The sequence below is a fragment of the Elephas maximus genome, chromosome 19, assembly GCF_024166365.1.
Source record: "Elephas maximus indicus isolate mEleMax1 chromosome 19, mEleMax1 primary haplotype, whole genome shotgun sequence".
In the NCBI taxonomy this organism is placed as follows: domain Eukaryota; kingdom Metazoa; phylum Chordata; class Mammalia; order Proboscidea; family Elephantidae; genus Elephas; species Elephas maximus.
This window is the reverse complement of record NC_064837.1, coordinates 1,754,040-1,777,540: the sequence shown is the minus strand read 5'-3', so window position 1 is coordinate 1,777,540 and position 23,501 is coordinate 1,754,040. Positions and strand designations below refer to the sequence as shown.

At 42.5% G+C, this 23,501-nt stretch overlaps 1 protein-coding gene across 8 annotated transcripts in view; it reads right to left on the bottom strand.

Moving 5' to 3' along the window:
* The window catches only part of PIGL (phosphatidylinositol glycan anchor biosynthesis class L), a 110,964-nt gene that overhangs the window by 41,515 nt on the left and 45,948 nt on the right, over nucleotides 1-23,501 (bottom strand). For 7 of the 8 annotated variants that reach the window (XR_007514021.1, XR_007514024.1, XR_007514023.1 and 4 more), the window contains exons 3-4: nucleotides 13,928-14,005; nucleotides 7,933-8,023 (exon numbers count right to left, since the gene is read on the bottom strand). Coding sequence is in view for 2 of the 8 variants with exons in the window: in XM_049859795.1 (XP_049715752.1) it covers nucleotides 7,933-8,023; nucleotides 13,928-14,005 (169 nt within the window). In the remaining 6 variants the exon portion in view is untranslated. The remainder of the gene's footprint in view (nucleotides 1-7,932; nucleotides 8,024-13,927; nucleotides 14,006-23,501) is intronic. The other variant, XM_049859797.1, reaches the window with a different exon arrangement.

Sequence of the window (23,501 nt, the reverse complement as noted above, 5' to 3'; positions counted from 1 at the left end):
TCCTTTTTGGTTTTCTATCTCCAAGTCTTTGCACATTTCATTATTTTGTCTTCTTGAGCTGCCCTTAGAAATCTTCTGTTCAGCTCTTTTACTTCATCATTCCTTCCATTCGCTTAAGCTACTCTATGTTGAAGAGCAAGTTTCAGAGTCTCTTCTGACATACATTTTGGTCTTTTCTTTCTTTCCTGTCTTTTTAATGACTTTCTGCTTTCTTCATGTATAATGTCCTTGATGCCATCCCACAAGTCATCCAGTCTTTGGTCATTAGTGTGCAATGCTTCAAATCTATTCTTGAGGTGGTCTCCAAAGCCTGGCGGGATATATTCAAAGTCTTATTTTGGCTTTTGTGAACTTGTTTTAATTTTCTTCAGCTTCAGCTTGAACTTTGCATATGAGCAATTGATGGTCTGTTCTGCAGTTGGCTCCTGGCCTTGTTCTGACTGATGGTATTGAAGTTTCCCATTGTCTCTTTCCACAGATGTAGTCGATTCGATTCCTGTGTATTCCATCTGGTGAGGTCCATGTGTATAGTCACTGTTTATGTTGGTGAGAAAAGCTATTTGCAATGAAGAAGTTGTTGGTCTTGCAAAATTCTGTCGTGTGATCTCCAGTGTCATTTCTAGGACCAAGGCCATTTTTTCCAACTACTGATCCTTCTTCTTCATATTCTAATCACCAGTAATTATCAATGCATCTTGATTGCATGTTTGATCAATTTCAGAATGCAGAAGTTGGTAAAAATCTTCAATTTCCTCATCTTTGGCATTAGTGGTTGGTGTGTAAATTTGAATAATAGTCGTATTAACTGGCCTTCCTTATAGGCATATGGGTATTATTAATATCCACCCTTAGCACTGACATTGTGGTCTTAAAAATAAAATTTCTCGCTAAAAGGGATCAGAGAGATAGCTTACTCCAGATTTGGGTAGGAAATGTATAAAATGAACCTGGAACACCTTGTTATGCCTGATGATAGTAAGGAAGCTATCAAAAGCCACTATAGTAGCGTCAAAGAACTTAGGAGCCAGTTTTAAGAGGTGCCTACTGGTCAAATATGGGACAACTTGAGCATTAATAAGGATAGTAAGTGAAGTAGACTGAAAGACCTCAAATACTACTGTTTAAATACCACAATAACAACACAATATCAAAACCTTAGTAATTCATCACGGTGGAGGATGCTAGAGAACCAAGTTATTATTTTGAAAGAATTAGGCATTAAGTCTGTCTTTCCAATACAAACTGCCAGTGGGTAACTAGAGTAACTTAAGGGTACATTTCTCCTTATAGAAACATTCCATCTAATAAAAGAGGATGATAGAATTGTTACAATACTAATGAATTATGGATTTAGGTACTGGTCATCAACAGCTGCTAACATTACAAGAAGATAGATAACCAATCATTAGGTACCTCTTGATAGATAAACACAATATCATCTATGTTACATACTTGCCAAAGAAAAAAAAACTGAGCAAATAAATTGCAAGGAAAAAAGGTGTGTGTGCGGCGGGGGATGGATAAGACTGTAGATTAAAAGAAATCATAAAAACCTGTCAACTGATCCTGATCCAAACAAACTGCAAAAATCTAAACATATTTATGACATGAGACAACTGGAAATATAAAACACTGATATTAAGGAATTATTAATTTTCTTAGGTGTGATAATATGGTAATATTGAGTCTATATCTTTTAGTAATGCATACTAAAACTATTTAAATATGAAATATGATGCCAGGGATCTGGTTCAAAATAATACAGGAGATAGTGGAGGTGGACAGGTATTTAGATGAAAATAATATTAATAGATAATAGTTTATAATTATCAAGGCTGAGCAATAGGGATATGGAGGTTCATTGTACTGTTCTTTCTACTTTTGTATATGAGCGAAATTTTTCAAAAGTGAAAATAAAATGGTTAAAGGCTTATCCCATTTGGATCTCATTCATCCATGTAACACGGTGCAAAGAAGAGTGGGAGGAGATCCCATCTACTCTTATCTCTGAACTAGGTCATCACAGCACCTTTGGCAAGCTACAGAACTCTGTTACTGAAAGTTATTTTACCTTTCAGGGTCTTGGTTTCTTCATCTCAATAAGTTGAGCTAAAGATAAAATTAAACTATGTGAAAGTGTTTAAAAACTGTACAGCATTAAATACTAGAATGTTTCAAGTCAAAGACTATTGCTACTAGGTAAAGCATGATAGCTGGGGAGGGGTAGCAACTCTGGCTAGAGTATCATCACAGGGATGCTCTAGGGCATGCCCTTGTGTAATCTAGCATCAGGACCTGTCTACACTCAGGAGGGGAGATGAGACTCAGGGTCAGCAGAAAGCTGGTCCCTGTGAGGTACAAGTCAGACATAGCTCTACTCTCTGGCTCCTTCCCCATTTCTGACAATCGCTGTCTCTCACACAGTACACTGTAATTCTTTGCTTGGTTCCATTAATTTGTGACAACGGCCACACTGAATTCACAGACCATACTCACAGCTATGAGGTTTACTAGGGAAGTAATGGGCTACAACTTGGGATCAGAGTCAACTTTGTCAATCAGGACAGCTTCTATCCAAGATAGCTCTCAGCTTCTTTTTGGCTGTGTCTGCTGGCAGGCCCTTCTCTCAGCCACGGCAGCTGGTGGCCCTTCTCTTGGCCACTGGGCCTTGCCTCTACTGCTGGGCCTTGCCTCTGCCCTACTCAGGCAAGTGTTGCACCCCTTTGACTCTGCTGACAAGTGCCTGGAGGCACCTCGCTCTGCCAGCAAGCCTCCTGTCCAAAGCTACTCAGCTCTCTCTTTGTGGGCTGGCAAGCACCACAGCAGCCGTCTGCTGGTCCCACAATTCCTGCCACTTATACTGCTGCCATGGCCTCATGCTGTCTCGTGCAGTCTTCAGTGTTACAGCTCTTGACCCGTATTACAGCTCTTTTAGGAGGCTCCCTTTCTCTCCTACTGCCTCTCTCTCTACCTATGTCGGGTCGGCTGCTTATATATGTAAGCTCTTTATCAATTTCAAGGCATAGCCCTGCCAATAGGACCACAAACTGACTAATCCCTGCAGGTCACCCATTCTATTGGGTGGTTTTATGCACACTCTTTGCATAGTAAATTGACCAATCCCTGCAAAGTGCATAAAATAGACCAATCACAGGGCAGACTGCATCCCAATCCATTTATTTTTGGCAAAATTATAAACCTAAGGCTAGAAAGGCCATATATAAAGAAACTCATTGTACTGTACCTTGGCAAGGGGATTTGGGGCCATGTGGAGATAGCTCCGTCACTTCTGAAATTCTGAGTTCTTTGTTTCTTTCTCATCCTACACCTTTTTACAGTCTCCTTCTTTCTTTCTGTTGCAGTGAGGGCTGAGCTGGATTGTGTCCAGCTCCCTGGACTTGCAGGTTTGTACATGATAACAGTGCTGCCTGTAGTTCTTTACGGAACTCCGTAAACTTTTTTCCTAAGCTGCAGAAATCTTTGTTCGAATGAAATCTTACCCAGACCCCAATAAACAAAATAGTGGGGCTGGTTTCTCTAAGACAGTGGTTCTCAACTGAGGGAGATTTTGCCCCAGAGGACATTTGTCAATGTCTGGAGACATTTTTATTGCGACGACTAGGGTATGTACGTACGTCTATGCTACTGGCATCTAGTGAGTAGAGAGGCCAGAGATACTGCTAAACATTCTACAATGAGCAGGGCAGCACCTCCCACCCCAAGCAAAAAATGATCTGGCCTGAAATGTCAATAGCGTCACTGATGAGAAATCCTACTCTAAGGGAGCGAGGATTATGTGTGTTTGGCTTATAACTGTATTCCTAGTTCACAGCATATAGTGGATATCATATAGTAGTTGTTCAATATATATTTGTTGAATAAGAGGTTGAGGTAGGGATTGGGGCTCAGGACCTAGCCTGCCCAGAGAAGACACTACCAACCCCCCAGGCAGCTTTCTACAGAGGGAGCTTTACATTTTTCAAAACACTATCTTCCCATGTGGGAACCATCTTCCCATGGCCTAGGTCTGTGTGCCTCACTTCCGTCTATGGTTCCATGTTGGTGTTATACCTTCTGTGATTATACAGTTGGTACTTCTGGTCTGAAGGAGGTACCCGGGGTCCTCCTGAGAATTCTGTACTGGCCCCTACAGGATACTGCCACCAAGTGACTTTTCACTTGCCTCATATTAATCTCTCATCTCTGGCTCTCCAGGACTGTGTAAAGTACTGAGTCATTTTTCTGCAGGCCATCCTGTAAAAAGCTCTGAAGAAACCTTTGTTTAAATTATAGTATTCTCATCCTTTACTTAGATCGATATGGCCAATTATGGCCATGTTGGCCACATTGTTAACATGGTCCTAGACTTCTCTTGCAGCATGACAGCAATCATTCCCAAATACACCATGATAAACTGAGAGTGTCCTGATTAACAGCAAGGTGTGTCAGAAGTAATTTGTTAATAAAGAGCATTCTTAAAACAATTTCCTTGTTTATAGAGATTAAATAAATTCAAGATTACCCTGACAATACAGGTCCTCTAACTCACTTGAATGAATGTGAGCTGTTCAACACAACAGGAAAAATCTCCATACAGGGAAGGTGACAAGCGACAGTTACAGCAGTTCTGTGATGAGCACAATTTGGGGGCCTGCTGTAGCTCTCGGATATAAAGAATGATGTAGCACAGTTCTTGCCTTTGTGGACCTTACTGTCTAGTTCAGAAGACAAGGACTACGCTTTAAAGGGTAAGTAGCAGCGTGTGCTACATGCACAGTGCAGACAGGAAATACTACAGGAGTCCCCAACAGGGCTGAAAGAGTAGGGAAGGCTTCTTGGAGAAGAGGGTCTTGAAGTGGGCCAGGACCACCAATCACTTCTCTGAGACACAGACTTGGGGATTCTCCTGAGATCAAGGATGGCCTGCAGAGCTGTCTGTACACCCCCCATAAATTGCTTCTCTGGGACACAGACTTGGGGGTTCTTCTGAGAGCAACGATGGCCTGCAGAGCTGTCTGTACACCCCCTGAGAGTGAGGATGGCCTGCAGAGCTGTCTGTACAGCCCCTGAGAGCGAGGATGGTCTGCAGAGCTCTCTGTATACCCCCTGAGAGCAAGGATGGCCTGCAGAGCTGTCTGTACACCCCAGGATGTTCAGAGCTAAGGTCAGCTCCATCATAGTCTGAGAAAGAAGTCCACCCTGCAGCAAGGACCAACTCTGTTCCCCAGTGCCCAACACATAGGTAAAGGCCAGATTAAATAGAGCCTTGAATTCCAAGTTTAAAAAGATGGACGTTTATCCTATAAGCAGAAGTTACTGGGAGAGAACAACAGTTCTTATGCACTGCAGTAGGGCAGGAAAGAGTATGTGGGGACTGGTCCTGGAGAAGCCATTACCCGAAGGAACACAAACCTCATGACTTTATTCCAGGCTATCCTGAAGATCAGATCTGCCTAAGTATCTAGGCTGTGGAGCCCATAGAGGTCCTGACTTTGTGGGCTGGACAGGAGGACAGAGAGCTAAGGCAAGCCGAGGCAGCAAGGCTGGACATTTGACTCCTACACTCATGAGTCTAACCCGGCTACTTTCGAGCTCAGTCCCTTTGGGAAGGTGAAGCTGGAGATGTGAGCCTGCAGGCTGCTGGTGACTATTTTCCCAGCCAGGAAAAAGAATAAAGTCGAGAGACAGAGCAAGATGGAGAAGAGGAAGGGCTGCTGTGTTTCAGCCCTTCTGTGATGAGAGCGAGCCATTTCGGAGGCCCTTTTTGCCTCTATGTGCTAAGATTCAGTTATGTTTCTGTCATTAGAAAAATATCAGTGAAAATCTGCTCTTAAGAAGGGTCTAATAAATCCCTTCACTGACTGAATTCATCACTGATAAAAGCCTAATATGCTTCTCTGCTAGGAGGATTTGTATTTTAACGAGAATTATTTAAAAAAAGACTTAAACAAACAGAGCTTAAATGGTAGATTTTTAGGTATTAACCCTTGAAGGATTTTTTTTTTTTTTTTTGAGAGAGACACTATTGGCCAAGACAGGACCGTGGGTCCCAGCAGAGCAGTAGTTGGTATGGCTAGGCTTGTCTGCCTTTGTAGGTGGATGTGAACCCCCACTCTTGAACTAAATGTGCTGTCCTGACTGTGACTAACATTTTCTCCCTGTAGTGGGTATGAATTTTATTCTCATGTATTATTTGGAGTGAGAAATTGAGAATACAGTCTTAGATTCACCACTTGCCTACTGCTCAGCCTCAAAAAACCTCAATTTCCTCAGTGTAAAATGAGAACTATAACTCTAACGTTAAAATGATACTCCAAATGTGAAAATACTTGGTAAAGGGTAAAGCTCTGTACAAGTGAGAGTCATAGCACAGTCTCCTCTTTAAAAGACCTGAGGTTTCAGGTGGCAGGACAGAGCTGAGTGAGTGGGGATGGTTAAAGAGGGTGTTGTTGTTGTTGTTAGGTGCAGTCAAGTCAGCTGACTCATAGCAATCCTATGAACAACAGAATGAAACCCTGCCCGGTCCTGCGCCATCCTCACAATGGCTGCTACGTTTGAGCCCATTGTTGCTGTCACCGTGTCAATCCATCTTGCTGAGAGTCTTCTTCTTTTTCGCTGACCTTCTGCTTTACCAAGCATGATGTCCTTCTCCAGGGACTGGTCCCTCCTAATAACATGTCCAAAGTACATGAGATGAAGCCTCCCCATTCTTGCTTCTAAAGAGCGTTCTGGCTGTACTTCTTCCAAAACAGGTTTGTTTGTTCTTGTGGCAGTCCATGGTATAGTCAATATTTTTTGCCAACACCATAATTCAAAGGCATCAATTCTTCAGTCTTCCTTATGCATGGTCCAGCTTTTGCATGCATATGAGACAACTGAAAACACCATGGCTTGGGACAGGCAAACCTTGGTCTGCAAAGTGACATCTTTGCTTTTTAACACTTTAAAGAGGTCTTTGGCAGCAGATTTGCCCAATGCAATACGTCGTTTGATTTTTAGAGATGGGTGTTGATTGTGGATCCAAGTAAAATGAAATCCTTGACAACTTCAATCTTTTCTCCGTTTATCATGATGTTGCTTATTGGTCCAGTTGTGAGGATTTTTGTTTTCTTTATGTTGATGTGTAATCCATACCGAAGGCTGTGGTCTTTGATCTTCATTAGTAAGTGCTTCAAGTCCTCTTCACTTTCAGCAAGCAAGGTTGTGTCATCTGCATATTGCAGGTTATTAACGCGTCTTCTGCTAATCCTGATGTCACGTTCTTCTTCATATAGTCCAGCTTCTTCAATTATTTGCTCAGCATACAGACTGAGTAAGTATGGTGAAAGGATATAACCCTGATGTGTGTTCCTATGACGCTGGAAGCTATGCCACTGGTATTTCAAATACCAGCAGGGTCACCCATGGTAGACAGGTTTCAGTGGAGCTTCCAGACTAACACAAACTAGGAAGAAGGAGCTGGTGATCTACTTCTAAAAAAAAGTGGCCAGTGAAAACCTTATGGATAGCAGCGGAACACTGTCTGCTGTCGTGCCAGAAAATGAGCCCCTCAGGTTAGAACGCGCTCAAAATATGACTAGGGAAGATCTGCCTCCTCAGAGTACTATCGACCTTAATGACATGGATGAAATAAAGCTTTCAGGACCTTCATCTGCTGATGTGGCACAACTCAAAGAAGGTGTAGCTTAGAAAAATCCTCTGCCTGTACCTAAGCACTGATAATTGAGTTACTTCATCTCAAAAAAGATCTAAAAGGTAACTAAAAGATGTGTTTGTTCCTCTGGAGAGTTAAGAGAGAGCATTGGAAGTTTCGGTCTCTTTATCGAGTGTGCCTGGTGGATTTAGGGGTGGAAGGACAGCCACAGCAAAGACTGCAGAAACCGACTGTTGGACTGGGACCCAGGCTTTCCTTTCAGGGAGGTGTTTCCTTACCAGGTTGATGCCATTAGCTTCTATGTGCTGGAGGAGGACGCTGGCCACATGCTCTGTGTCCCACTGCACACCTGGGTCATCTGGGAAAGCCCTGGAAGGAGAAGCACAACTTGAACAACTTTTCTAATCAGGAGCAAAACTCTCCCTAAGCCGTAGTAGGTCTGTGCCCAGCTTTGTGATAGGAATTGTATGAGGAGGGGGTCCCTACCCTTAAAGTACTTAGATTTCAGTTAAAGAGATGAGATTTATGAATATGAAACAACTAGAAATCAATGCACAATTCCACACAATACACTTGGGGAACTTTGTGTGTGCTTGCTGCTGAGGGGGAAGAAACAGACATCAGTGAGACAAGATCTGCCCACAAGTTGGGGAGCCAGATGTGTTAACAACGAACTTGGACACAAGGCAGAATGACATACATCTTTAAAAGAATAATAGTAACAGTGCTTTAATTGAAAGTACAAAAGTATATCACTTCATTTAACCCCATGGAAATCTCTTGAAGGAACCTTTATGAATGAAGCTAAGTGGCTTGCTTGTAAAGTTGTCAGCACTGGATTTGAACCAGGTTTTCTGACTGCAAAGCCAAGATGCTTTAGCATCAGGGAGCTAGCATGATTCCTCCCTCCTTCATCAGGAATGGGGCTAGACCACATTGTGGATCTCAGGAGCACAGGTCTCTGCCAGATTAGTCTGTGCTATTATCTGTGTCTTCAACTGGCCACAACACAGACCGATTTCCTCCTCCCACCTGTTGAAGTCCTTTCAGTCCCTCTTTTGTGTATGGATCTATTGCATCAGCTGAAATGAGGCCAAAGCCACAATCTGACTCCCTGTTTTGAAGAGATTATTCATAGTTTTTTAGATAGACATTCATCTCTTTTCTGCTCAGGTCCTGGGGCAACACCAATAATGCTACTTGTGAGGACATGGGTTCTCTTTGTTCCCTACTGTGCAGGTTGCTATAACCTCTGTATGGACAAAAAAAAACCCCAAAAACCTGCTGACATCAAGTCGACTCATAGTAACCCTATAGGACAGAGTAGAAATGCCCCCCAGTGTTTCCAAGGCTGTAATCATTATGGAAACAGACTGCCACATCTTTCTCCTGTGGAGTGGCTGGTGGGTTCCAACTGCCAACCTCTGGTTAGCAGTTGAGTGCTTAATCACTGCACTTCCAAGGCTCCTTATTCCTATAGACAAAAGCTGTTAAATAACTCTCTTAGGACTTTAGGCAAAGGAGAGTCACAGGAGGTGTTTGAGCAGGAAGACCATATAAGCCTCAGAAATAAATGACATAGCTCCCCGCCCCCGCCTTCATTAGCTACCTCTACCAAACCACTAGGCTGCTTTCTGTAAAAGGTGCTTTCTACTTTCCAAAGCACTGTCCTGTGGGCCACCCCGCATGGTTCTCATAGTACTCCTACACAATGGGCAGGACAGACGGCCACTGGGGATAGGGAGAAAGTAGGTATCAGAACAAAGTCCAGCCTTCTCCTCTGCAAATGGAGCTGAATATGGTATGTATAACATAACCTGCTGAAGGATAAATAGACATATAGAAATCAGGGAAAATCAGTGACAACAGCCATATACATATTTCTACCTGGGAGGTCCACATAAACGTATCAAGGTATCATTCTGGCCATCGAATATATCAATATTCACATGGAACTTCAGCACAGAAGATGGAGAAGCAGTCTAAGACAGAGGGTAGAACAGTAGTTGGTTAAGCCTACTAATTCTTGGTTCTGGAGTGCTGAAAGACGGATCCCAGAAGAGTGGGGAGCTTACTGCTGCCTTCCATCTCTCCTCAGAGAACTGGAATCTGCTATTCTAGGGAACTCACTTAGAGTGACATTCACAGGAAGGGCCATCACCCCATGTCTCTCTTCCAGTGGCTCTTCCTGCTGACCGTGGGTAAGGAAGCCAATTATTTCAATTATTTGGGAGACTTTGGATTGTAAATATCCCCCCTGTAATCTGATATATCTGATACGGCAGCATTGCTTTTGTGATCAAATCCAAACTCCTCTTGGTCAAGCATTCAAATTTTTCACAATCTATCCCCTGTTTTGATCATTTCATTTCTCTTTATTTGGAAGATGAAATAAGAAAATACATGTGAAGACATTTAAAACTGTAAGGAGAGGTATACATGTCAAAGCGGTAGCAGTTACTGTTGCATTTGCCTAATTTAAGCCCCTTCAAAAAAAGAAAAGGAAACCTCCCACCTTCGCTCTTGAAGTCCCTTGCAGAGCTCTCTCATGACTGTCTATACCAGTGGTCAAGGGTTTCAAAGTTGGGTGTAGGTACCCCAGGATATGTGTAAGATAATCCCCTGAGGTAAAGCAAGAAACCACTAGAATTGCTTTCTTTTTCTTTTCTGTTTTAATTTCTATTTTGTGGCTATTTTATACGGTATTATGAGCAAACAAATATGGAGGCACATACATTTTACTTGTGTTTTTATGTATTTAGTTTTTGATCTGCCAATGTATTATACGTTCCCTGAGAGCCAGATACTACATTAGTCATTTAATAGTCAGGGTCCAGCTAGGAAAGCAGAAACCACCAGGTATTTCAGAAGGAATTTAATACAGGGAATTGTTTACCCAATTGATGGGAAGAGATGAGAAGCCAAATAGGGGACAATGAAGCCACCAAGAGCTTGGCAACAGCAGAAAGCTACTACCACCTCTAGGGCTGGGACACCAGAGCCAAGGGGCAGGACTGACGGTGGGAACCAGAGGCAGCAGACTCTGGAGAACATTCGGCCACTGATGAAGATGCCATCATAGGTGAAGAAAAGGGGAAGTACCCTGGTTTCCCCCCTCTTTCTACTTTCCAGTCTTCTATCATTGCCGTCTATTGGTCAAATCTATCCCAAAGCCAGTTGGCAAAGGAACCTGGAAAATATAGTTCCCACTGGTACAGGGCAAAAGGATAAGGTGTCTGGCAATATCCTGTTCATAGGAGATGCTCAATAGATATCATCCACTGATTGGTGATATCTTACAGTTGCTGTTCAATCTCGACCCTAAACTTTCAAAGGATAAGTGGAGCTTACAGCAGGCTGGCCACCTCTCGTTCACTGTCTAAGAAGTCCAGTTTTCCAGCCTTATGGGAATGTAGCAGCCTACTACAGTCAAGCATGTTAACTACTTGCACTACCTTTACCAAAAACAAAACAAAACAAACTCATTGCCATCAAGTTGATTCCAACTCATAGTGCCCCATAAGACAGAACAGAACTGCCCCATAGTGTTTCCAAGGAGTGGCCGGTGGATTCGAACTGCTGACCTTTTGGTTAGCAGGTGAACTCTTAATCACTATGCCAACAGGGCTTCCCTAATTAGATATAGCATTTGTCTTAGTCATCTAGTGCTGCTATAACAGATATATCACAAATGGATGGCTTTAACAAAGAGAAATTTATTCTCTCACAGTCTAGTAGGCCAGAAGTCCAAATTCAGGGTGTCCGCTCCAGGGGAAGGCTTTCTCTCTTTGTCAGCTCTGGAGGAAGGTCCTTGTCATCAATCTTCCCCGGACAAGAAGCTTCTCAGTGCAGGGACCTTAGATCCAAGGGACATGCTATTCTCTTGGCTCTTGTTTCTCGGTGCTATGAGGTCCCCCTGTTTCTCTGCTTGCTTCTCTCTTTTATATCTCAAAAGAAATTGGCTTAAGACACAATCTAATCTTGTAGATTTCATCAATAAAACTACCGCTAATCTAGCTCATTGACATCATAGTGATAGGATTTACAACGCACAGTAAAATCACATCAGATGACAAAATGGTGGACAATCACACAATACTGGGAATCGTGGCCTAGGCAAGTTGACAGATATTTTGGGGACACAATTCAATCTATGACAGTATTCTTTTATTTTCTGTCTCCCCACCTAACGTCAAAAATATGAGACGAGACCTGTGTCTCATTTTTCTATTTCTCATGTGGTAGTTGGTACAATTAAGTCAAAGAACAAATCATTTAAATAACCACGTATGAAGCACTGTGATAGGGAGCTTATGAAATACTAGCTGGTTAACAGAAGTAGCCTCTATTTGGCTGGGCTAAAGGCAGGTATATCAGCCTCTGGGGGCTGGTACATACAAGCAAGAGCTTTGGAAGATGGCATCTTTTGAAACAGATGGAAAAATGTATGAATTAAGCAAGGGAACAAGGCATCCCGATGGGACCCCCTCCCCTCCAAGTAGAAAAATAGAAAATTGAATGTTGGAAAACTTCAAAAGGATAAATATAGAAAGAATAGTTCTTTCCAGACTAACTAACTACCTGAGTTGTCCTTTGCCCAAAGTTCAACTCTAATCAAGCCAAGGCTTGGGTAATAACTTTCACATAGCTTCTTTCTTCTCTGACTGATTAAAAATGCTGCCTTACATAAACATGCTGGCAGAATGTAAACAGTGTTGGGAGAGAGCCTTCTAGACCCTTAATAGACACTTGGTGAATGAACCTTACCCCATTTTGCTTTGTGCTGTACCTTTTTCTGGTTGAAATTTATCCATGACGGCTAGAATCGGAGCAGTCATCTTGGACCATGAAGTAATCTTAGGTACGAAGGCCACATGCAACAGGGTAACAATAAAAAAGCTAGGGTCTCTAAGAATTTATGGAGCAGGGCCATCACACCAGCCCAGACAGCATAACTTCTTTCTATCTCAGTCATTGTGGGTTTTCTACCATTTATAGCAGAACCAAATCCAGATTTACATATACTATAATTTTTAAAAGCCACTGTACTATCAATTATTTGGACTGTTTCCAATTTTTATATTGCAATAGGTTATAACATGCATCCTCATATATAACTCTTTGTATGTATCTCTCATTATTTCCTTGGAATAAAATCATAGAACTGTTAATTTCTGAGTGAAGAGGTGAAGTGAAGAAAATATTGATCATCTGTCGTGAGAGATCTGTTATGACGAGTAGATGAAAAGTTTGTTAACTCCCAGGGAGTGCACCACCAAGGAGAGAGAGAGTTGAGCATTTTGTAGTCTGAAAAGAAGGATTAAGTATAGCTCATATCAAGAGCAACAGTCTTCTTAAAAATCTAAGGTGCTTTTAAACCTATTTTCTTATCCTTATAAAATCTGTTGCCGTTGAGTCAATTCCAACTCACAGTGACCCTACAGGACAGAGCAGAACGGCCCCATAGGGTTTGCCCCTGGAAAAGTAAATAAATATTTACTTCCTTTTACAGTTGGAAAGACCTAGTTAGAAGAGTTACATGTGGAGTTATACAGGCACTTAGGGGACAGAGTAGTAATATTTAACTATAAAGACTACAATTTCATCCTGTTAAGCAACCCACCTCTTTGGAAACCAGATGTATATGATTCAGTCAATACAGAAGTGGAAGAAATCAAGTCTCAAAGAGCAGTCAAGGTTTACATTTTAAAAAGTCTTGAATCTCCTCACCTGAGGCAAAAATGAACTGTTCTATGGATTTCCTTCACCAATAGACAGGTATTCTAAGGCAACTCCCTTGCTGCTTTGCTCGAATCCAGATCTTTGCAGGCCTACAGGGAATGGTCATACAGTTATCGAGCTTGAGTTCCTAGAAACTTTAATTATTAGCAAGGTCCTTCCTGGCTTTTATTATAGTTTTAATGATAGAGTAGGAAAATCTCTTAGATGTTGATGTCTTGGTAAGTTTGCTAAGATCTAAAGCTGTGTAATTCTCTCTAGATGAAACTGATGGATATGGTGGACTGAAACCAAGTTTTTGGCTAGGTTTTTGTCAAGTAAAGCAGAGCTGACAACTCTGAAGGACTGAGCTGGACAAGGGAGTGGCAGACACCACTCGTGCAGGGCAAAGATGTTGAACTGCCACTACTTGGTGTGCGTCTCTCCTTTCAGGAGAATGCCAGTCTTTGGAGTTCATCTCCTCCAACCCTCTCAGCTCATAAATGGTAAAACTCAATGTCTAAAAGACCTGGCAAGGTCACGACTTGCGCCTACCTTCTTGAATTCAGAGACAAGTGGTCTTTCCACTTAATCATTCTACATTTCAAATCAGTCAGGTGGTGGTGGTGTTTTCTGAGAAGAAACCAGGAAAGGAGAACTGTGAACATAAAGGCAGAACTTCGAAGGTCATTCACAAAGGAAGTCAGGGGACTTTGCAAATTGTAAAAACGTCACTGGGTGGTGCAAACGTGCTTGGCTGCTAACCTAAAAGTTTGAAGTTCGAGTCCACTCAGAAGCACCTGGTAAGAAAGGCCTGGCAATCTACTTCCAAAAAATCAGCCACTGAAAACCCTAAGGAACACAGTTCTAATCTGACACATAAGGGGTTGCCATGAGTCAGAGATGACTTGCCAGAAACTGGTTATTAAAATTGAAAACAGGCAATTTACAAAACAAGAAATGCAAACTACCAACATATATTCTTTCTTCTTTTCAGAATCAAAGAAATGCAAAATTACAACAAGATAGCTGTGTGGGGAAGGGCACAGGGAAAGACTGGTGTGAGTTTAAATGGCTAAATCTCAATAAGAAGGCAATTTCACACACCCAAAAACCCCACTGCTGTTGAGTGGATTCTGACTTATAGTGACCCTATAGGACAGAGCAGAACTGCCCCATAAGGTTTGCAAGGTGGTATATCTTTACAGAAGTGGACTACCACATCTTTCTCCCACAGAGCTGCTGGTGGGTTCGAATCGCTGACCTTACAGTTAGCAGCCGAGTGCTTAACCACTCTGCCACCAGGGCTCCTTGGCAACTTGGCAGTATATGATTATTCATGTTCTTGGACCCAGTACTTTTAGAAATTTATCCCAGGGAAATAATTACAGTGCCTAAAGGCCAAAGTCAGCTCAGGCAGAGATATTACTTTCTCTGCTATTATAGTGCAAAGAGGTAGACTTGACCTCTTTGCAGTTCTATTGCTCTGCCACCAATGAGTAATTTTTCTAACTTCCTGAATTGTGGTTTATGAAAAATGCTAAAGACAGTACAGATTTTTTTTGCATGTTCAAAATAACGTTAATGCCTAACAAAAAAACATACAATTACTAAACTTTAATTTTGCCTCTGACTTTTCAGTAAAAAAGAAAGATTCAGATGAAAGAGGAATACAGACATATTAAAATAAGGAACTGAATCTTGAAAACAAATTAAGTCTGTGAGAGAACTTCTGAATAAGGGGCTCTGAATGTATTCAAGGCTCCAGCTATCCTGGCCAAGGTTCCCCAGAAAGCAGAGCCTAGGAGAAAGCCTTAAATGTGTGTATGTTATTGAGGAATGTGATCCCTGGGAGCAGGAGTGTCAGAAGGAGAGAAGCAGGGAAGGAGAGCCCACCCCAGGCGGCCCTGCTGATGGGACTGGCTGCGTGATTCTATGGGACCGACCGTCTGAGAAGCTGTGTGAACAGCGTCTCAGAACTATCGTCCAGGAGAAGAAAAAGGGAAGTATTTATCTAATCCACTGCCCCAATCCCTCAAACATTCACTCCATAGGGTGTTAACTCTGCAATACTTCAGGTTTGTGCACCCTTGGGTACTTAGATTCTGAGCACCTGCAGAGAAACTCTGGAGCGGAAAGCAGAGGGTGCAGAGTGGGCATTTTTTTTTTAAATAATATTTTTAAATTTTTAAATAATATTTTATTGTGTTTTCAGTGAAGGTTTACACAGCAGTTTAGGTTCCCATTCAACAATTTCTACACAAGCTGTTCAATGACATTGGTTACATTTTCACAATGCGCGACCATCCTCAATATTTCTGTTCAGGTTGCCATTTCTCCTACACATTCTAGAGCCCTGTCTGGAGTGTTACAGAAATGCTTTATGGAAACTTTCTGTGGGGGTTGCTATCCCTTTGGTCACCAGGCTCTGGCAAGGAAAGCCTGTGGGTGAAGGTCTTCCTTCCCTCCCCCAGAGCAAACGCAGGCTACACATAGTCTCTGCTGCTGGAACTCGACCAGGGTTGGGCAATAGCTTATCTCTTCTGAAAACTTGTGCTCACTGCACTCTGAACTTTAATACAGACAAAGGAGGCTTACACGCCCTTATATGGTCCTGTGGCTTGTGCAGGAAGGTTCAGCCTGCCCTGCCCCCACTGCACATTTCTAAACTAGATGACTTCCTTTGTCATCCAAAGCTGGCAAAGGTCAGTCGTCCAACATTAGGGCACCTAGAGAGGGTGGGGGATTACCTGGGGTCTGCTCTGTCCAGGGGTCTCTGACCGCTAATACTGTGGTCCAGTGGGCCACTCTGGGAGGTAACCCTGAGGACAAACTGGTATCTGGCTGCTGAAGTGCAGTGGAAGCCAACACCTAGACTGTGAAGGAATGAGGTCTACACTGAGGGAAGATCTGAGATATGACAGGCAACTTCTGGGGGTGTCTCTGGTTCACTAATGACTAGTTTAAGACAAATACAGAGAGGAAAAGAAACAAGGAGGGAAAGTGAGTAGAAGGAAAAGACAATCTAAGAAAAAGAAAAGTGTATTGAAAAAGAGATATATAAAAATCTATTAATTTTTATTAAGTATTTGCTCTTATAAGTGACCCATCCACAAGCAGCTTAGGACCCCAGCTTAGGAGCCCAAATGTCCCAGGATACCCTTTTCTACGTAAGGCTTAAAGCCCTCAACCCTAACTATTGTTTTTTTCCCTTTCTCATGGGAAATAAGAGTTCTGCTTGTACTTGACCAGCCCCAAAGAGGTATATAAGAGCAGGTGCTTGTATCCAAACCCTTCCTTCCCTCTGCTGCACAAAGGGGGCAGTGGTGGGAATGGGGTTACAAGTATTCTTGAAAGTAAGATAACAGAGAAGTCTCAAGCAGAAGGTTAAATTCGGTGTGGGCAGTATTTGAACAGGGTTTATGTTACTTTGAAGAGGGAAGAAAGGGGCAGTAGTACAACCTTTTGACAGATCTCTAGGTCTTTTGCTGTCTGAAATTTTGGCCTCATTGCTTATTTTAAAGGAACAAAAATTAGCATTACCTCAGAGAAGGGCTCGTCCCTAATTTTGGCAGGCACCTGAAACACCATCATGAATCAAGAAACAAGACAGAAAGCCAGAGAGCAGGGACACCGTCCGCCTCTGTGCCACACAGGGCCTTGCTCACAGTAAGCCGCAGACATTCTGGTTGCTAAGTACCCACTAGAGTCTCAAGAAGGACGGGGAGAGAACTGCTGACTGGGGAACTGTGGTAAAGCTTTAAGGTGGAAATGGTACTTTAACACTCGGATATCACAGAGCTGCAAGGCACTGTGCAAGATGATAGAAGGGATAGAGGTGGGCAAAGGATGAGACAAGTGTTCAAATAATGAAACTCAGTGAAAAAAAGCACTAAGAAAAAAGTCAAATTGCTATGGTGGTTCAGAAAAGGAAAATACAAAGTTCTCTCGTGTGGATCACGAAGAGTTTCATGAAGGAGGCACTGTGATGGGTTAGGATGAACAGACTTTCCAGTGGGGGTTAGCCAGAGCTGTGTGCAAGGGTAAATGCATGGACAGGGTTAGAGAAGGAGAAGTGCAGTTTAGCAGGGGCAAAGGGTGACGCAGGGGCATAGGGTGACTGTCACATTACAGAAGATGGGTGCACAGTGAGGGGTTACCAAGAGATTTCAACGGAGGAGTGGCCAGAAACCTAGAAACAGTATGAGAAATAAACCGGGAGACCGGAGAACAGTTAGGCTACTATACTAGCCCAGTCCAAAGGTACTGAACACGAGTGACTCCTTTTTGGAAATACTGCAACCCTTCAAAAGTCAAGTGCTGTCACTGTTCAGTGATCGCTTGGTGTAGACAGCTGGGAAGGCCAGATGGGCAGTGAGATTGGTGGCTCTCTGTTAGAAAGAGCTCATCCAAATGGTGCTCACTTCTTTTTGTTGTCTTTTAAAAAATAATATTTTATTGTATTTTTGGTGAAAGTTCCCATTCTTTTTAAGATAACCAAATTTAAGACAGCACATTTAAAAATATTTCCTGTAGAAGCTGTGGCTGTGGAGAAACTGTCCTGGACCTGCCTCAAGAGGCAGGAACTCTAGCTTGAAAAACTCCTGAGTGGGGACATGAGAGGGCTGACAGGCTGGAAGACAACACAGACAGTGCAGTAAGATGAAGGAAGGACAGAGATTAAAGGAGGGGTAATGAGCACTATCAGTGTGGCCAAAAGGCTGAAGAAGGTGCACACTAAGTCCTTAGTGACCTTGGAAAGCAGTGTTAGTGAGCGAGGCTGGCAGATGGGGTCAGTCATGGTGGGAAAACAGCATCAATAAGTGCTTTCAACAAGCTGAGAGTGAATGGGCAGCTCCTGTCTGGAGGTGAGATGAGAAGGCAGAGGGGGACAAGGGCTAGCTGAATGGACACAGGAAATACAGGGTGGAGAGGTGAGGTGTGCTGTCGCATTAGGGGGAGAGCTGCTGGAAGTACACAGCAAGGTGTATATAAGCTTTTATATGAAAGACTGACTTGAATTGTAAAGTTCTACTTAAATCACAATAAAAAAAGGGGAGGGGGAAGGAATTGAGAGTGAGAGATAAAATGGAAGCAGTCTGGGAAGAATCTTTTTACAATCTTGAGGATGTTTGAAGATTGAGGCAAAGGGTCGCTCTGAATCAGGATCGGCTCGACGGCACTGGGTACCGGGTTTGGTAAGCTATACAACAGGCAAGACAACAGAGAGAGAGAGAAAGCACAAAATGAAGTACAGGTAAAAGTACAGAGCAATTCGCGGCTGCAGAAGAGGGGCATTTCAAGCAGGGCACAGAGGGCTATTGTTCTACATGGGTTAACTGCTTCTATGTCATTGTGCTGCTGTGAGGATTAAATGAGATAATATTTGTAAATCACTTAGAACACAGGTTGGCAAATGTGGGTACCCGATAAATGTTAGCTATTGAGCTGATGCTTGATTGGAAGGTAACGCAAGGCTGAGGAACAGAGTGAGTAATGGGGTCACAAGACGTGACAGAGAACAGAAGGTGGATCCTCTGCTTTAGTGACTGGACTATTGCCAGACACAACAGGGAAGTGACTTCTTACTCTAATTCGATAGTATTAATAACACCAAAAATCACTAAGTTCAATAAGAGCTTTTGTACAATCAGTGAAGTTAAAAATTTTTTTACAAAAATTTCAATTGCTTAATTTAAATTAACATATCTTAAAACAGCAGTGAGTCTTGAATTAGGAATTTGTTCCTCCCAAATGTCCTTTGATGTAGGCACCATGTCTAATTCCTATAGCTGGACCCATAACGGGGTCTGAATCCTTGACCAAGGTAGACAACCTGCCAGCTTCCTGGTAAGTGGACAGCTCAGGATATCTCTATGAGCCAAACCTTACGTTGACCCTTTTATCAATTTAATGTACACCCTGGATTCACTAAGATCATTCTTGGAAACAGCTATAGTTTGAGGAAGAATACCTTCCTCTCAATTGGTATTGTTGATTCATTAACCAGAGAACGTAAGAGTTAGAAGGGACTTTAGCAACCACCTAAGTAGTCTTAGAAAGAGTCTTTTATGAAACAAACACTGGCTTAGTATATTTGGAAGGTAAAATGGTTCCCTTTTCAAGATGCTTAGGCATTTTACTAGGAAACACAGAAATGGGTATTTTCCATAACAGTATTAACTACCTGGGGGAAATAAAACCAGACTAGCTACCTTCTCTCATTCAGTATTTCATTGTGCCATTTTTCCCCTGAAACTTTGGTGTTTCTAAAGTTGTCAAGAACAACAGCATGAAATCTCTTTACCTCTGTCTTGTGCATTCTTTCTCTGAGACCCTCTTTACTGTGGGCAAGCCTCAGGCCCAGAAGAAGGGAGGGCTTTCACAGACCTCAGGGCAGGTATGGCTAAGAGGAACTTGGGACAGATGACACTTCCCAGGAAGATCCTGTCTGCTGATGGTTAGATGGCTTCCGAAAGGGCAAATTCTTCTTGAAAAATTGTGGTCTCCAAATCAGGCCAGTCTAGCACTCTGGTGAGTTACAGTCCTGGCCCATTGGTCAACCCCATCTAAGGAATGCCCCCGATTACTTGTCCCTCCATCCATTCCCTAGGACAATACCAGAATTTCTGAGGATGAGTGCCTGAAGGCAGTATATCATTGCTCTATTTCACCCTTGGCTTGTTCACTTCTAATCACACAGAAGACATAACAATGGCGCTACCACCAGTGTCCCGGCATGCCAGCTCTTCCTTCTGCAGAAGACCTAGGCCATAATTTCTCCCTGGTCATTGAAAGTTCTATCACGAATTCCCTTTTTCTTCTCCCTATATAAGCATCCAGATCCTTCTAAAATAAATATGTCTCAGATGACAGGCAAAGAACTAAGCATTTAAATATTGCAGCAGAAATACACATCCACCAGGCTAGGGATTTATAAGGAAAATATACAGGAAAGACTCCAAATCACTTCAAAATTAATTCACCTCATTCCCCATTGTGCTGATTCTATTTGGTGTGATTACTTGAAAGTATAAACAAAGATGCTTAGAGTGCTGGCCAGAAGATAGTGTTATTTACTATGAAGGTTGTATCTGGCTTTGTGGAGTCCCTAGGTGGTGCAAATAGTTAACGTGCTCAGCTGCTAATTGGACGGTTGGTGGTTTGAGTCCACCCAGAGGCATCTTAGGGGCAGAAGGTCCTGGCAGTCTATTTCTGAAAAATAGTCCATTGAAAAGCCTGTGTAGAGCACAGTTCTACTCTGACACACATGGAGCTGAGCAGGAATCAACTTGAGGGCAACTGTTATTTTTTGTGTTTGTTTGTGTTATAAAACTGGCTTTGTAGACAGCAAATGCACAAACACACACCCAGAGAGGGGACGGCATTCTCTGAAACATAAAAGTAATTGCTCTTCCAGAGTAATTAAAAAACGGTCAGATGTTTCTTAGGCAGGGTAGAATGTTCCTAGAATCAGCATCTAAATCAGTCAAAATTTAGCTTGTAAAAACGAGTTCAAAATGAACTTTTGTCTGGCAGCAGTGTTTTCCAGATGAGGACCACAAATCCCTGAGAGTCTGTGACTTAATTCTCAGGGGTCCATGGGTTCTTAGAAAAATATATTTTTACTTAGATAACAATTTGAGAAATTTTATGGGTCATTTCATTGACAACTTATGAAGTGAATTTGTTCACATGATTTTAGTTCTTGTATTTACATGTGTAAGAACACAGGAATATTCTCAAAGTACCTGAGATTTTTTTTTTTTAATTGGACCCAATACTATATGTTAACTAAACATGAAGAGAAAATTAAATCAGACAAAAAAAAAAAGAAAAAAAAAAGGGATCCATACTTCATTCAAGGTTAAGAACCCTTGCTCCACAGTACTGTGGGTTAAAAACCAGTTTCAATTCTTTAGACTTTATTAAGGCTAGCCTGTTGGTATGAAGCCTCTCCTTCCTAGTCTTACAGGAACCTTAACCCCACTCACGTCTGGAGCCAATCTGGACCTAGTCAGGCACCATATGGTAGGACCCATCCCCAGGAGCTAAACGTAGAAAAGATTGAAGTTGTCAAGGATTTCATTTTACTTGGATCCACTATCAACAGCCATGGAAGCAGCAGTCAAGAAATCGAAAGACACATTGCATTGGGTATATCTGCTGCAAAGGACCTCTTTAAAGTGTTGAAAAGCAAAGATGTCACCTTGAAAACTAAGGTGCTCCTGACCCAAGCCATGGTATTTTCAATAGCACCATATGCATGTGAAAGCTAGACAATGAATAAGGAAGACTAAAGAAGAATTGATGCCTTTGAATTGTGGTGTTAGGGAAGAATATTGACTATACCACGGACTGCCAAAAGAAGGAACAAATCTGTCTTGGAAGAAGTGCAACCAGAATGCTCCTTAGAAGCAAGGATGGTGAGACTGCATCTTACATACTTCCGGCATTTTGTCAGGAGGGATCAGTCCCTGGAGAAGGACATCATGCTTGGCAAAGTATAGGGTCAGTGGAAAAGAGGAAGACCCTTAACAAGGTGGATTGACACGGGCTGCAACAATGAGCTCAAGCATAACAACGGTTGTAAGGATGGCTCAGGACCAGGCAGTGTTTTGTTCTGTTGTGCATAGGGTCGCTATGAGTCGGAAGCGACTCAACGGCACCTAACAACAACAACAACATCCCCAGGAGCAGGTAGAGCCTAGAACTACAAGTGTGAAGGCATATTTTAGACTCAGTGTCCAAAAGGTCCAGGGTGAATCTTAAGTATCTGTGTGCACATCAAGCTCCAGTCTTCTCCCTCAACAACTCTTACGGTGTTTTCCAAGTCCATATGATCGGGCTGCTGCCCTGATTTGCCCATCTGTTCCTCTACTGAAAGTGGAGCCATCCTACTTGGTCAGGACCTCAGGAGGGTCTGGCGAAATACAAGTGACAGGTTAAAGCCTAGGGACTTGAGCTAATTTCCTCTCTGAGTTGTTGGCTATGGTCTAGCTCCAAACAAGAAGGTTAATCTGGAATCACAGCAGGGCCACTTACCTGACTTTGATCATCTTCATTAGCTAGAAACTGTTGCTGCAATGGCTTACCATGGAAATAGACACTAGCCCAGTTCAAGGTCTGCATTCACCCCATCCCAAGGCTACTACATAATCTGAAGACTAACTCACTGGCCTGTGCTGTTGAGGTCACTGCACCTCTGATATACATGCCTGTCTGAGCTATGACAACGTGGAGGGGAGAGAGAGATAATAGAAAGGTGAAGGATTTAGGTGTAACAGGAATAAATTAATGAAACCCATAGCAAATACTCTCTCGGGAAGTGACGTAAAAGAAAACAAAAATGTAAATGAAACATTAAGTTAGAAATATACCTAAATTTGTTGAAGAATAGTGCTAAGCTTGAGGCCATCCTAACTAGGTCTCTTGGGCAAAAAATCTTTATATGCATCCATCTAGAAGGCATAGTCATTTGATGCCAACAAACTTAATCTGTGTCTTACAAAGAGGCCCTAAAGACTGATAGAATCAGCATTTAAATGCGTAAAATGTTAGCTTGTAAAATGAGATTAAAGCCAGCTGTTGTTCTGTAGCAACATTTTCAGCTGAAAGATAAGAAAACTCTAGCCTTCCTCTTTTCTTTGCCTCTTCTGAACTACGTATCCTGATCCATTTCTAATACCGTGTTCCACGCTTCTTGCATCTGGCCCTGCCCTCCTGCCTTCCAGACTGGACACCTGACAGTCTTACTAGCAATAACCTTGGTTCCCAAGTGACCAGGATTTGGGTTCTCCATCTTTGACAGGCTGCTTCAGAACACTTTAGATAAACAATTAAGTATAGCTTAGAAGCCCTGATGACCCTGGGCTTTAATCCATGTCCTGTGAGTACCAAGAACTCTACGGAGTCCATCGATTGAGGCCACCACTAACTGGGAGAACCTGGAGACACTGCCTTGGCCCAGAAGCCCTGGTCCTGGCTCTGACACCCCTGTCCCAATAGTTTCCACTGGCTCAGTTTAGCACTAGGGCAGAACAGAAAATTCAGGACTCACAAAATATTTCTTTTTCTTTAGACAGAGTGACATTTTTGGTGTCCAGTCTGATAGGGATGGTAGAAAGCT